Source organism: Epinephelus fuscoguttatus, linkage group LG23 (assembly GCF_011397635.1).
Source record: "Epinephelus fuscoguttatus linkage group LG23, E.fuscoguttatus.final_Chr_v1".
In the NCBI taxonomy this organism is placed as follows: domain Eukaryota; kingdom Metazoa; phylum Chordata; class Actinopteri; order Perciformes; family Serranidae; genus Epinephelus; species Epinephelus fuscoguttatus.
This window is the reverse complement of record NC_064774.1, coordinates 17,689,554-17,702,712: the sequence shown is the minus strand read 5'-3', so window position 1 is coordinate 17,702,712 and position 13,159 is coordinate 17,689,554. Positions and strand designations below refer to the sequence as shown.

At 41.0% G+C, this 13,159-nt stretch overlaps 1 protein-coding gene across 5 annotated transcripts in view; it reads left to right on the top strand.

Annotated features, from left to right (window-relative positions):
• Positions 1-13,159, top strand: part of si:dkey-172j4.3 (diacylglycerol kinase eta) — a 125,174-nt gene that overhangs the window by 101,742 nt on the left and 10,273 nt on the right. For all 5 annotated transcript variants that reach the window (XM_049569292.1, XM_049569291.1, XM_049569295.1 and 2 more), the window contains 11 exons: positions 100-165; positions 2,293-2,464; positions 2,589-2,687; positions 2,947-3,031; positions 3,150-3,257; positions 5,320-5,416; positions 5,516-5,623; positions 5,742-5,855; positions 8,190-8,324; positions 9,158-9,321; positions 11,675-11,780. In XM_049569292.1, the coding sequence (XP_049425249.1) occupies positions 100-165; positions 2,293-2,464; positions 2,589-2,687; positions 2,947-3,031; positions 3,150-3,257; positions 5,320-5,416; positions 5,516-5,623; positions 5,742-5,855; positions 8,190-8,324; positions 9,158-9,321; positions 11,675-11,780 (1,254 nt within the window). The remainder of the gene's footprint in view (positions 1-99; positions 166-2,292; positions 2,465-2,588; positions 2,688-2,946; positions 3,032-3,149; positions 3,258-5,319; positions 5,417-5,515; positions 5,624-5,741; positions 5,856-8,189; positions 8,325-9,157; positions 9,322-11,674; positions 11,781-13,159) is intronic.

Here is a 13,159-nt window from a genome sequence, read left to right as displayed (position 1 = left end):
TCTCATTTGATTTTGAAGTGAGCAAGGCAGCCATAAAAAAACGAAATAAATATCAATAAAAATATCTCTGTGTGTGTGTCTGTCTGTCTCTTTTCCCAGTGTGCACTGCTGAATGAGAAGCTTGATTCCCTCGTCAAGGCCTTAAGTGAGGAAGCAGAAGCTCAGGTAATAACACTACCAGCTCTAATCAGTATGAAATAGCCACAGCAATAAGTGCAGCCTCATAGCTTGATTAAAATGACAAAACAATCCTGAGTCATAATACTTCATATGAAGCAGCAGCTAAAGTCCTTTGCACCGAAATGAGATCCGAACAGCCTGAAGTGCAGCTAATAATATAAAAGCTGCTTGTTAAAGGATGTAAATGATAATGGAGGTTTGACTGAGAGTGCTTTCACACCTGCCCTGTTTGGTTCAATTCATTTGCCCCCGAAGTGAAGTTTGTTTTGGCAGGTGTGAACACAGCAGTCACACTTAAGTGTGCACCAATACAACCAGACTGAGACCTTCTTGAAGAGGTGGTCTCGGTCTGGTTACAAACGAACTCTGGTGCAGTTCATTTGTGGTGAGAACATGTTCTGACCTCGATCCGAACCAACTGCAACCGACGTCATAACCCAAATTCAACCAAATATCAATGTCAAACCATGTGAGTAGCCTGGCATCATTGGGTCAATGTAAGGATGATTAATTAGGCACAAAATGTCAGTTTCTGATATCACTAGGGATGCAAAATGATATCTGCACATCATCGGTACTAGCCGATACTGGCTTTAAAATGAAATATCAGAATCGGCAAACATGCTTTTTCTTGTTTTGCACAGTGAATGAATATTACACACATTGAAAGCATTGTATTTCATGTCTCCATCTGCTGGTGGGCCGTCATGATAAAGGCCCATTTATGCTCCCTTTACGTACAAAAATGTATACGTCCGTTTCAAATGATGTTACCGTCACTGCCCACATACTTCCATGCATCCTTTACATTGGCATGGATGTTAACCAATATATCCACCAGGGGGCAGCCCATAGTCAAAAGTTTATGACAGCAAAAAACTCAAAAACAAACATGGTGACTGTGGAGGAGATACTGATAATGTACCTCTTGCATAAAAGACGAAGTCTCTAGTACGGCCAATGAGAGAAACTGACGACGAGCGTCATTTCCAGTACTTCGATGACCGCCATTGTTATTTCTTATTCGTGTCTTACTAGAGCTATGTATCGGGTAGTGACAGCAACACTGCCCCCACAGTTTCCAGTGGTACTGGTCCGTTTGGCCCGTATCCGTAAGCTTTATGGAAATGTGCAGAAATACGGACGAAATGAACGCAGACCACGGACAGAAGGCTCCGTCCGTATCCGGATCCATATTTAACGTTGAGCATAAATGGGCCTTAAAGGTATACATGCATAATATGATGGTAATTCCACTACTGAAGGGCTTGATGATCACTAAAATTAGGTAGGGATATATCGGTATCGGTTAGCGGTCAAATGAGTTGTTACATATCGGCATATCGGATTTCAGCAAAAAATCCAATATCATGCATCTCTATTTTCCACCTAGTGAGATAATGATGAAGTTGAAGACTGCACACTATATCTTTGAGATGCTGAATGCTGTTGTTTGATCAGAGAGGATATAAAACGTTCCCCCTCAGTTTTTAAATCCCCTCCCGATTCAATCTGAGCCTTTATGGGAGTAGCAGTAGAAAACAATGATGGTTTTTCACACGTCTTAAGTCTCCTCACAGGAGCTAAAAAACAAAACTGCACACAGCTTTTAGACTCTCTGCTCCCTTTGGAGTCTTTCATTCTCAGATTGATGTTGGTGCTCTGAAAGAAGTAATGGAGCCCTCAAAATGTCAGTATGATTTCAACCTCCTGCTCAGTAAAGGGAGGAAGGCACTGAATCCAAGCTTTGCACCGAGCACCATTTCATATTGGATAAATAAAATATGGATATCCTCTTCCTCAGTGCTGCCTGTAAATGAATATTAACCTGCCTTTATTGCTGGAAACAGGAGCGATGACGCACTACTGTTAGACTCCACGGAGCAGGAGTACTAAAGATTTATGAATGAGATGACATTTTCTGTTTTAATACTGCTGCTTTAGTGATAATGAGACAATGCTGCAGGGTTTCCCCTGCTCTTAAAATTAAATAAATCTCATCAGGGAGTCGGATAACATCAGGAATTAAACAAAAAGGTCACCTAATGGGAATATACCAGGATGGCTTATACAGACGTATTATAACATGCTCTATTTCCCTGCCACAATCAGGTGGTACCAGCAGGTTCGGTGCCCAGCCAGGAAAGCGGTGGCTCGAGCCCCGGAGAAGGTGGCGGTGAGTCTGGTTCAGAGGGTAAAACGTACCGTTCCAAGGAGCAGCTGATGCTCAGGGCCAACAGCCTGAAGAAAGCCCTGAGGCAGATCATCGAACAGGCAGAGAAAGGTAACCTCGAGTGAATTCATTGTGTTCCTCGTCCTGCTTTTCCTTTCTTCTTCTGTCGGAATCATTTTGACGCGATCATGCCTTGAGTGCTTTGTATTTAAGTTCACCGATGTCATCATTTCAGTGGTGGACGAACAGAACCGACACACGCAGGTCCAGAGGATGTCGTCCTCGTCCTCCATCAAAAGAGAAAACAGCGAGGAGCTGAAGGATGCTGAGCCACGTAAGTGTCCCTTTGGTTTGAGCTCAGCGGGGACACAAGGTGAAGGGACGCGCTCCTCAAAATGCTGCTTGTACATCAGTATTTTAAACTATCACGACTGCATTTTGTCAGGGACGGTTTGATGACGACCCACTCCTTCAAGGATAGCTCATAATCTGCTAAACTTTGCCTTATTAAACATTCATAATTTCAATTTTAGAAACTCTATCCTATTGTTGAACATTTTTTTATCAAAGTAACCAATTATGCCTCCGTCCAGGTCAAGGAAGCTTAAGTCCCACCTCCCCCATTGTCCTTGAGAAACCAGAGAGCCTCCACACAGTCACCTTCAGCGAGGACACTGTGTAAGTCTTCATGTGTGCTCATCTGATTGCAGGCATTCGTACATCTGTGTCTGCCACGTACCAGCTGTGTTTTAATGTATTATCACATTTTAATCTACATATTTTTCTGTGTTTGCAGACAATGCTCAGAGAAGTGTGTGATGAACAATTACTTCGGTATCGGCCTGGATGCCAAGATTTCCCTCGAGTTCAACAACAAGAGAGATGAGCACCCTAAAAAATGCAGGTATGAAGGTTCACAGAGCGTTTTATTAAATTGTATAACTCTTTTGCCAACAAAAAACTGTTGTGTTGTAACGTAAAAGTGTATTATTTCCTGTTCAGTGTTTCTCCACCCAAGATCAGCATTGATCTAGCATTAATCACATACCATAAAACTTAAATCAGAAGTCTAGTCCCAATTAAACACCCAGTCCTTTTTTTAGCCTGGTGTGGCCACACATTTTGACAAATAAAGGCCCGTCTCAATTGACCCTTCGCTAAGCCCCGCCCCCCTTAGTTACTGTTGCCACGTCCGTCAAGCTTTCGCTCCTAGCATAAGAAATATGGAGTTTTCAGTGATATCAAACTGTTCGGAGATATCTACATTCACAATATCATCTGCTGGCAGAGTATAAATCACGACAACATTAAAATAGAGGGAAAAGCTCACCAGTCGCAATGCAAGCGTCAGGCACCCCACGTATTGACACTTCACGTGAAGGACAAAGAATGTTCTTGTACAGCAGGGTAAGTCAATATATGGTTTAAATTTAAGTTAATGTTGAGTTATGTTCCCTCCTTGGGGCAGACAAAGGGAGAGCAGCTAGCACACAAAGCTAGCATTAGCTAACATTTGTTAGCATCTTAACTTGGAGCCAATGTAGGTGTTTTTATTGATCTTTGCTGGATTCAGCTGTTGGTGTGGTCTTCCACACTGTTTTAGCCATATCTTCCTTGGGTCTTGCGCTTGAGGAAGGGGACAAATTCAACACCACCTTCGACACTTTTTGGGTATCAGGTGTCGGACTTGAGGGTAATGTTACTGTATGCACGCCGCTTCGGCATATTAGCTTCTGCTGAAAGCTTGACGGACCTCTCGGTTGCTACACACGGTTGCTAACGTAGGATTGGACAGCGACTGATTAAGGGAGAGGCTTAGAGGCTTATTAGAAGCCTGGTCTGGTTGCCAAGTAGTTCATTTTTATAGAAGTTCTTTGGATGTATAAATCCGGGTTGTGAGCGACCCACTTGAGCTGACATTAGTAAGCTGCTTAGATTGGGCATACAGATATAAACGTTGGCAGTAATTCATTCAGATTTACCGGCATGATGAAAGAACTAGTGGTGGGAAAAAAAAATCAATACTAGAAATGCAGCTTTTTCAGTTCCGATACCAATCCCGATGCTGTGGCTTTGAGTATCAGCCAATACCCGATACCGATCCGATGCCATGGTTGACTTAAAAAAGCTATAAAAAGCTATATACCTTTACATGTAGAACAGAAAAGACTAGAGGCATCAGGCATTGATGACTACACAGTTCTTTCCTAAAATAATATGAAACAAGACGAAACAGATTCTCTCTTTCGCTTCATGACGTATGACATAGCTCACGTCGCAATAGATTTAAAGGGAAAGGATCGCCTCAGGTATAGGTTGCATTTTCCGATACCCGATCCATCTATTTTGATGATATCAGTGCCGATATTTGATCCAGGTATTGGATCAGTGCATCCCGAATCAATACAATAAAGTATCGCGATATTTTTGTGTGGCAGTATCGTATCGTCACACAGTGTCAAGTATCGATTTTGTTATTACATAAATGATTAACATTACGAATACAAGTTAAACTTTAGGCTATTTGAATAATATAATCAGTTGCTTTTTCAGTCTACCAGTGAGACTGAAGTGAGAAAAACCGACTGAAAACTTTATCTTGCTGGATAAAACAGGTGTTGACAAAGTTTTCCTGTTTACTTCTCATTTAGATACATATAACACATTATTCCATGACATTCTCAATAAAACTGTTAATACATGAAACAGGGTCTGACACACAGAGCAGCAAATATAGAACATGCAACAGCTCAAATCAGTTCACTTTTGGGTCATTTTTTGACTTCATTAACAGTAAACAATGAGCGATGCACGAAAGAGGAAGTCTTGGCCCAAATATCCACTGGCTGCACTCCTGAAATATTGGCCGTTGCCTCCAGAAGCTTTATCGTCATTAGATTGATTCTTTGGTCAATCAAGTTTTACTCTAGTGCTGATTGATTTCTACCTTCTGTGTCCCTTTGCAGCAGTCGCACCAAGAACATGATGTGGTACGGAGTGCTGGGGACCAAAGAGCTAGTCCAGAAGACGTACAAGAACCTGGAGCAGAGAGTTCAGCTGGAGGTCAGACACACAGTGATGTCTCTACTGGATGAGAATGAGGAATATTTTGGGAAACAAAACAACATCAGCTGTTTTTACCCCCTCTGTTTCTCTCTTTAGTGTGACGGTGTTCCCATGTCTCTGCCGAGTCTGCAGGGCTTGGCTGTGCTCAACATCCCCAGCTATGCAGGCGGTATCAACTTCTGGGGAGGAACAAAGGAGGATAATGTGAGTGTTATTGAAGAGGGAGCATCCTGTGCGTCTACAACTCCAAAGAAAGTGTTCAGAAGCTGAATGCAGATTTCATAGTTACAGTATGTTGTTCGCTCTTGTCTCATATATTCAGAACTTCGGCGCTCCGTCATTTGATGATAAGAAGTTGGAGGTGGTTGCAGTGTTCGGCAGCATGCAGATGGCCATGTCCAGAGTCATCAACCTGCAGCACCACCGCATCGCACAGGTAACACACACACACACACACACACACACACACACACACATCCCTGCATATAACGGACACGCCTGTATTATCACAGCTACGGTCCAAACATCCATTTCAGTGAAATTATGAGGCACTTCTCCGTCTCCTTGGTCAATACTTTGGTTTATGATATGGTTACCAGACGTCTCGGGTTGTCCAGGTTTGTCACAGTTTCAAGCTGGGTGCCTTTAGTCCCAACAAATATCTATAAAACGCTAAAATATAATGATGATAATGAAAAATGTGCTTGTTTTCTGTGCTTACAATACAAAGGTGTCTATCATGTTCTGTCCCGCCCATTATAAAAACATAAACGTGCAACATGCATCTAAATTGGACACTGATTTGTCTTTATATGTGTCAATCAGTCCATGTGTCATTGTCAAGGAGATTACTGTGACGCTTGCAACTCTCTCTCACAGAACCTGTCAGTATGCTAACAGTTAGTTGTTATACCGACGATAGCGTCTTTTCCTAAGAGATCCAGAAGGCTTACTTTTCCTTAATGAAGTATCGGCAACAAAAATGCTGAGTTCTACACACAACAACAAGAGTACTTTTTTGGTCCTGAGTGGTGGAAATGAAAGGTCCTATTGAGATGGCCAAACATAGGTGGTGGCTACAAGCAGGATGTAGCACTGTTGCAACTTCAGTGGGGCAAACGCCACTGACAGCCATCTGAAACAGGCAACTCAGGACTTTGCCTGTCTGGTAAAACACAGCCACAGCTTTCATCAGCGGTTCATCTGGTTTTGTGCGTCATGGTGTTATTGTACAGTTTTCAAATATTTTCGTGGATTTTGGAAGACAAAACGTAGCCTTTTTTTTTTCTTCTGCCGAGTCATTATCCATGGTGATAAAAGGTGCACTCGTTAGGTCTGCTAAATATAAAATATTTATCCCCCCATCCTGATCCCATCCTTATTTATAAAGCGTTTTTCAAAACAAAGCTACAAATTGCTTTACATGGTTGATCCCGGATTTTTAAAAAAAAATGCAGGATTCAAGCAAACAAAATGAGGCAATTTTAAGAAAATACAAATAACAAGAAAAATAAAGATAAAATATCATCACTGAAGCAGACAAGCAAAGTTGGCAACTAATTGCCCTGTAAATTGCACAGAGGTACAGCAAATCAAACAAGTAGAGTAATACGAAATAAAAGAATACAATAACTGATGACAACACAAGATATAAACAATAAAAACAATCAAATGAGACATATATACAATAAGCAGTGAGTTCCAGAGCTGAGGGGTCTTGACCACAAAAGCCTGGTCACCTTTAGTTTTTGAGCTTGGACTGAGGAACAACCAACAGAGCCCTGCCTGAGGACCTGAGGCTGCAACCTGGCTTATAGAGGAGAAGCATTTCAGGCATGTAGCTTGGGGCTAAGCCATGAAGTGCTTTAAAAGTGATCGGTAATATCTTAAAATCGATTCTGAAACTGACTGGTAGCCAGTGAAGAGAGGCTAAAACAGGGCTGACATGGTCATATTTTCTAGTGTTGGTTAAAAGCTGAGCAGCTGCACTAGCTTTTGCCCTAGCTGAAGGTGTGAAATGAGTTTTTGGCTCAACACTGAACACGATGAATTGCAGTAGTCTAACCTTGAAGACCTTCTCAAGATCATGCAGAGAGAGAAAGGACCTGTTTTGTAGATGCTTCTTAATTGATAGAAAGAGGACAACGCTTGTAATTTAAGCACGTACATGTGCACATGTACATTTAGGGGTCTGAGTTTAGGGGGGTTTAAACTAGTGTCACCCTAGTTTATGACGAAATACCTCCTAAGATTATGACATTCCCATCAGCGTCTATACTTTGTGTTTAGTGCTAATCAACAAATGTTAGCGTGCTAAACTAAGATGGTGAACATGCTGAACATCACACATTATCTGAAGTGATTTAAAATAACTACAACATTGAATTAAAGCACTTAAGTTCTTTGAACAAAAAATAAACCCATAGTAAGATGTTCAAGGGTTAGCAGCTGTGTCGCAAAGAATATATTTACATGTACTAATGTTTATTTTAATCTCCTAAAACTGAAGTGAATGAGAAACACTCCCTTCCCTTTCAGTCACAAGGACAAAGTCTTTTATAGGTGTCTCTGGTCCATCTGGCATTTCAGCACAGACAGTACAAATCCTCCTCGTAATAAAACTTTGAAAGGTGCAGGTTTTACAGGATCACATGAAATGCTCAGTGTCCAACAGCAGAGGACAAAGGAGGTGAAGCAGGGAATAGCTGGTAAAAAAAAGAACAAGAGGTCTCATCTGACAGCTGCTGTTTTCTGCTCTGTTGCTTCTCAGTGCCGCCAGGTGAAGATCACCATCCTCGGGGAGGAGGGGGTCCCTGTGCAGGTGGACGGAGAGGCCTGGATCCAGCCGCCTGGCATCGTCAAGATTGTCCACAAGAACCGAGCGCAGATGCTCACCAGAGACAGGGTAATGTCCGATGTGTCATAAAGTTTTACATGTGATTTTTTTACAGCACCGAGTTTGATTTCTACAGTGTAAAATATGTGTGTATGACTGAATTTCCATGTGCATATTATATTGGCCTGAATTCCTTCCATAAATATTGCAGCCGAAAATCCACTCTGAGCTCTGCAGCCTCAGCTCCCCGCCCGTGTTGTCGACTCCCTCTATTTCGGGATTTCTTAAATCAAATTCATACCCACTGTGTTTGTTCTCTCTTCACGCTGCTCAAACCTTTTGAGAGCTCTCTTGAGCCAAGCACATTTGGGCAGTTTGTTTCCATGGTTTCCCTCCTTAAGCACCGCAGAGAGAGGAGATTGTTGGCTTGCTGGTTTTATCTTCCTAAATGTGGCTTTTATTCAGTCAGATGGTGACGGTAATGTTTCAGGTGAGCGCCGACACGGCTGGATGCCTGGTTGAGGCATGTTTATCGACAAGTTGTTAAAATAAATTCGTATCTGGATGCGATAAAACACTTCTTTCTGCCTCAGTTACCTCAGCTTTACAGTTAAAAAGATAGTTTTGTCTCTCAGACATGATAAAATACACCTGCCTGTCTTCATTGAGATTGTTACCTTGAGTATTTAGTTCACGTCTACCAACTACACAATACCCAAAGCTTTAATCAGGTGCCAGATGTCCTTTGAATTCGACAGCATTTTCATTTTCAAAGTGCCAGTTTTTGAAAATTGCTTGGCCGCAGCACAAGTTTACACAATGTGCTTGTCTCAGTGTTGAAGAGGAACAAACACACACAAAGTGACGAAAGTCGATAAATGACTCGTTTTTTGTGCCACCAGGCGTTCGAGAGCACGCTGAAGTCATGGGAGGACAAGATGAAAATTGACAGCTACCGCGCCAGCAGACCCCGCCTTAACTCCCAGCAGTCCATGGAGTACCTGACGGAGGAGGAGTGCGCTCAGGTTCAGCAGCTGGGCATCGTGGCCGACACACTCATCAACAAGTAAGAGACACACAGGAAACAGGATAAAGTCTCGCTTAAATACATCTTGGCTGGGAAAAGAAGACACATACCTGCGCGAACTTAACTCTCTGTAGACCATTAAAACTATTAAAAATGGGAGCAGATCAGAAAGTCTTGCTAAAACATGTCAAAATATTCTCATAACAAAGGGAAAATTTGGTATTAAGAAATGAGTCAGACAAAAGAAAGACAAAGGATTATTTAATTCTGCTTCCTGTTTGTTTTTATGTCTCTGCGCCAGCGATAGCCACGGCCGGAAGCATTATGTTTTCAGGCGGTCCGTCCATCCACCCGTCCATCCCATTCTTGTAAAAGTGATATCTCAAGAACACCTAAGAAAATTTCTTCAAATTTGGCACAAAAGTCCACTTGGACTCACCAATGAGCTGATTAGATTAGGTGATCAGATGAAGGGTGGTTGTGGCTCAAGAGGTAGAGTGGGTCATCCACTAATCAGAAGATCAGCGGCTCCTCCAGCCCGCATGTTGAAGTATCCTTGAGCAAGATACTGAACCCCAAATTGCTCCCAATGGCTGTTTATTGGTGTGTGAGTGTGTCAAACGAAGTAGCAGGTGGCACCTTGTATGGCAGCCTCAGCCACCAGTGTGTGAATGGGACTCATAGTGTAAAAAGAGCTTAGAGTGCTCGGAAGACTAGAAAGGCGCTATACGTATATAAGTGCAGATCCATTTATCATTTACCATGTCAACCCGATGTGGCCTTGCAACCATCTCAGTCCAGTGAACACAATGTCTCAAGGAGGCCTTGAGAGAATATTCTCAAATTTGGCACAAACGCCCACTTCAGGAACTATCAGAAATTGGTGGTGGAATGTCAAAGGTCACTGTGACCTTGCGTCCATCTCAATCTTGTGACCGCAGTATCTCAAAGAGGCCACAAGGGAGTTTTCTCAAATTCAGCTCAAACGTTCACTTGGACTCAGTGATGAACTGATTAGAATTTGGTGGTAGTATATAAAGGTCAGTGTGACCTCACAAAACACATTTTTGGCCGTAACTCAAGGAATCACATGCTAATTATGACACAAATTCACACAAATATCAAGTAGAATGAAACAATTAAATTATGACATTTTTTATCCAAAAATCTCCCCAAGTAAACATAATAAAGTCCTTTTACAGTTTACAGTGTATGGTGTGCAGTGTACAGTGTGCGTAAAAGCAACCTGTTTGCTGATCAACATCCATGTGTGTTTCTGTGTTAAAAAGATAAAGGGGTCAAGGGGGAATTTTACTCTACATTTTGGGATTCGTTTATCCCACTGCAATTAGCGAGCTTATTTGTTACATTTTTCTCCGTTGCACTGATGAGCAATTTTATTCCTCTTTTTCGCACGTATGAACCATTTGCGTCCCTCTGAGGTTTTCTCAGCATGTCTCAGCTCATGCGGTTTATTATGATCTTCTTACTCGAGTTTGCAAAACTAAACTCCCCTTTCAGGATGAAAAATATTTTAATTACATTTGTAGCCTCACGTCAAAAGCTGAGAAACGGTCATACTGGGGATTTCTGAGAGATTTGATATGGGTGAATTGAGAGCATAATAAAAGGTGTGCACTTTTCGCCATTACTGGCAATATGAGAAGAATTATATCAGTGTAAAGTTTCTATTAAACAACCAGAGCAATTTGAGAGTCAGAGTGGAGATGTTTGGACCTACATACAATAACTTCTTTCTCAGTGGATCCCAACAGGGAGGGGGGTGCAAAATATACCTGAGGCATTTAAGATGATTTACTACCTTTTTATAAATTCCTGAACTCACCTGCGTGCTGTGCCTAGGAATGTTCCAGATATAGCAAAATAAGAAGAAAATAAGAAAATCCAGGCAGAGGACAGAGTCTCTGCAGATGAATACTACTGGGTCATAAGTGATGTCTGAGTCTGAGTCTGTACATTCTTTTCTTATGGAAGATCCTGCATCGTCTACTTGTAACTGTACTGAAGTTTTGTGATTTACTCGTCAAAATCATGGCCGGGTTTAGAATCCAAACATCTACAGTCTGAACTCAAAGGTTGGAGAGTCAATTCAGTTTTATTTATACACCCAATAATCACAAATTCGCCTCACTGGGCTTTGAAATCTGCACCACACAGGACACCCTCTGTCCTCAGACTCTCCATTTAAAAGAGAAACTTTAACAAGGAAAAAAAAAATTGGAGAGACGCAGAAAGAAACTGGGCTTTTGTCCCATCAACAGACTGAGACAACTTGTTGGAGTAATCACCATAATTGTGCCTTTTCAGCTTGTCGAAATAATAATTACAGCTCTTTCAAGTCCATGATTTTCCTCCCTCGTTCGTCCCATAGGATCCGTGAGGCAGCCAAGACCCACAAGCTGGTGGAGCAAGAGCTGGCTCACGCCGTCAACGCCACCGCCCTGGTGCTCACAGAGGCCAAACTGTCCAGCCCCGAGGTAAGACACTGGGCGGGAGGAAAGGGTGACAGATGGCGGATTTGACTGAATAAAGCGTGCAGATTTTCGGCAATACGCTTGGGTCTCATGTCAGTTTACAGGCTGTTAATTTTGCAGCCTGTTAAAACTGGAATGCGTCAGTGACGTCACTTCAAGGACACAGCAGGCGCTCCCCTTCCATATTGTGACGGACACAAAGTGTTAAAAGAGACATGATGAAATTATTATAGTAACAACAAACAACAGGGCAGATTCACTTGTGTGATCGGCTTCTGCTTTGGTCTGAATAAGCAAACCAACTGTCAACACCGACTCCGACAAAGACTCAGTGATGAGAAGTGACATTATGAAATCACTGACAAGAGGCATTGTGACATTAAAGGCGGACTTTGGAAAAGGATGTTTGAAAAGAAAAACTGCTGGAATTAAATAGAAATTACAGTTTTTTTGTGAAAGTTTGTGATGCAGATAAAACACCATGAGCTGAATTTAAAAAAAAAATTGTATTATTTTACAGTTTTATGGTAATAGTTTTCATGTATTTATTCATATAATTATCCATTTTATAACAACTTACTCATTTATTATCAAGCTCTTGACTAATCTTCAAACATACTTTTTTGGAAATGTATTTAATAGATATATGTCCTTATTGTTTTAACTGTTCAGAAACAGTCTTGAATTGCAGGTTGCACGTGTTTTTGTTTTTTTAACTACATCTGAAAGTTGTGAGGAGTTTCCTGTTGTAATAAAATCAAATGTCAAAGTGCAAACACTTAAACACTTAAATGGGAGTAGACTATAGTTATTATAAAATTATAAATTATATATATATATATATATATATATATATATATATATATATATTATTATTAATAAGAAGAAATATAAAGTAAATAATGATTAATTAATATTAATACAAATGAATGTATTATAAAATATTATTTAAAAACACTTGAATAAGTGGACACATACAGTATAATCTGTATTTTTATCATAAGGCCATATATTGCATATTTTATTATTGGACATTATTATTGGCTTTAAAGGAGAGCTTCACCCCCCAAATGACCAATTGTATATCAGTTATCAGTTGCTTAACATTGAATTTGTGACTTTTTTTTTTTTTTTTTTTTTTTGCATGCCTTCATGGTCAACGAAGAATCCAAAAAAAAAATGAAGAAACAAAACTTTAATTGAATTTAAGTTGTAGGGGAGTGGGTTTAACAACAGCAAAACAATATCAAAGCATCCATTTACAAACTCTCACACAAGTTGTGCAGTTTAATCCAAGTCTCATTTATCCAACTGTATGGCCAGTACTCAGTGCCGGCCTGTACCATAGGCAGTATAGGCGAATGCTAAGGGCGCTGTCATCC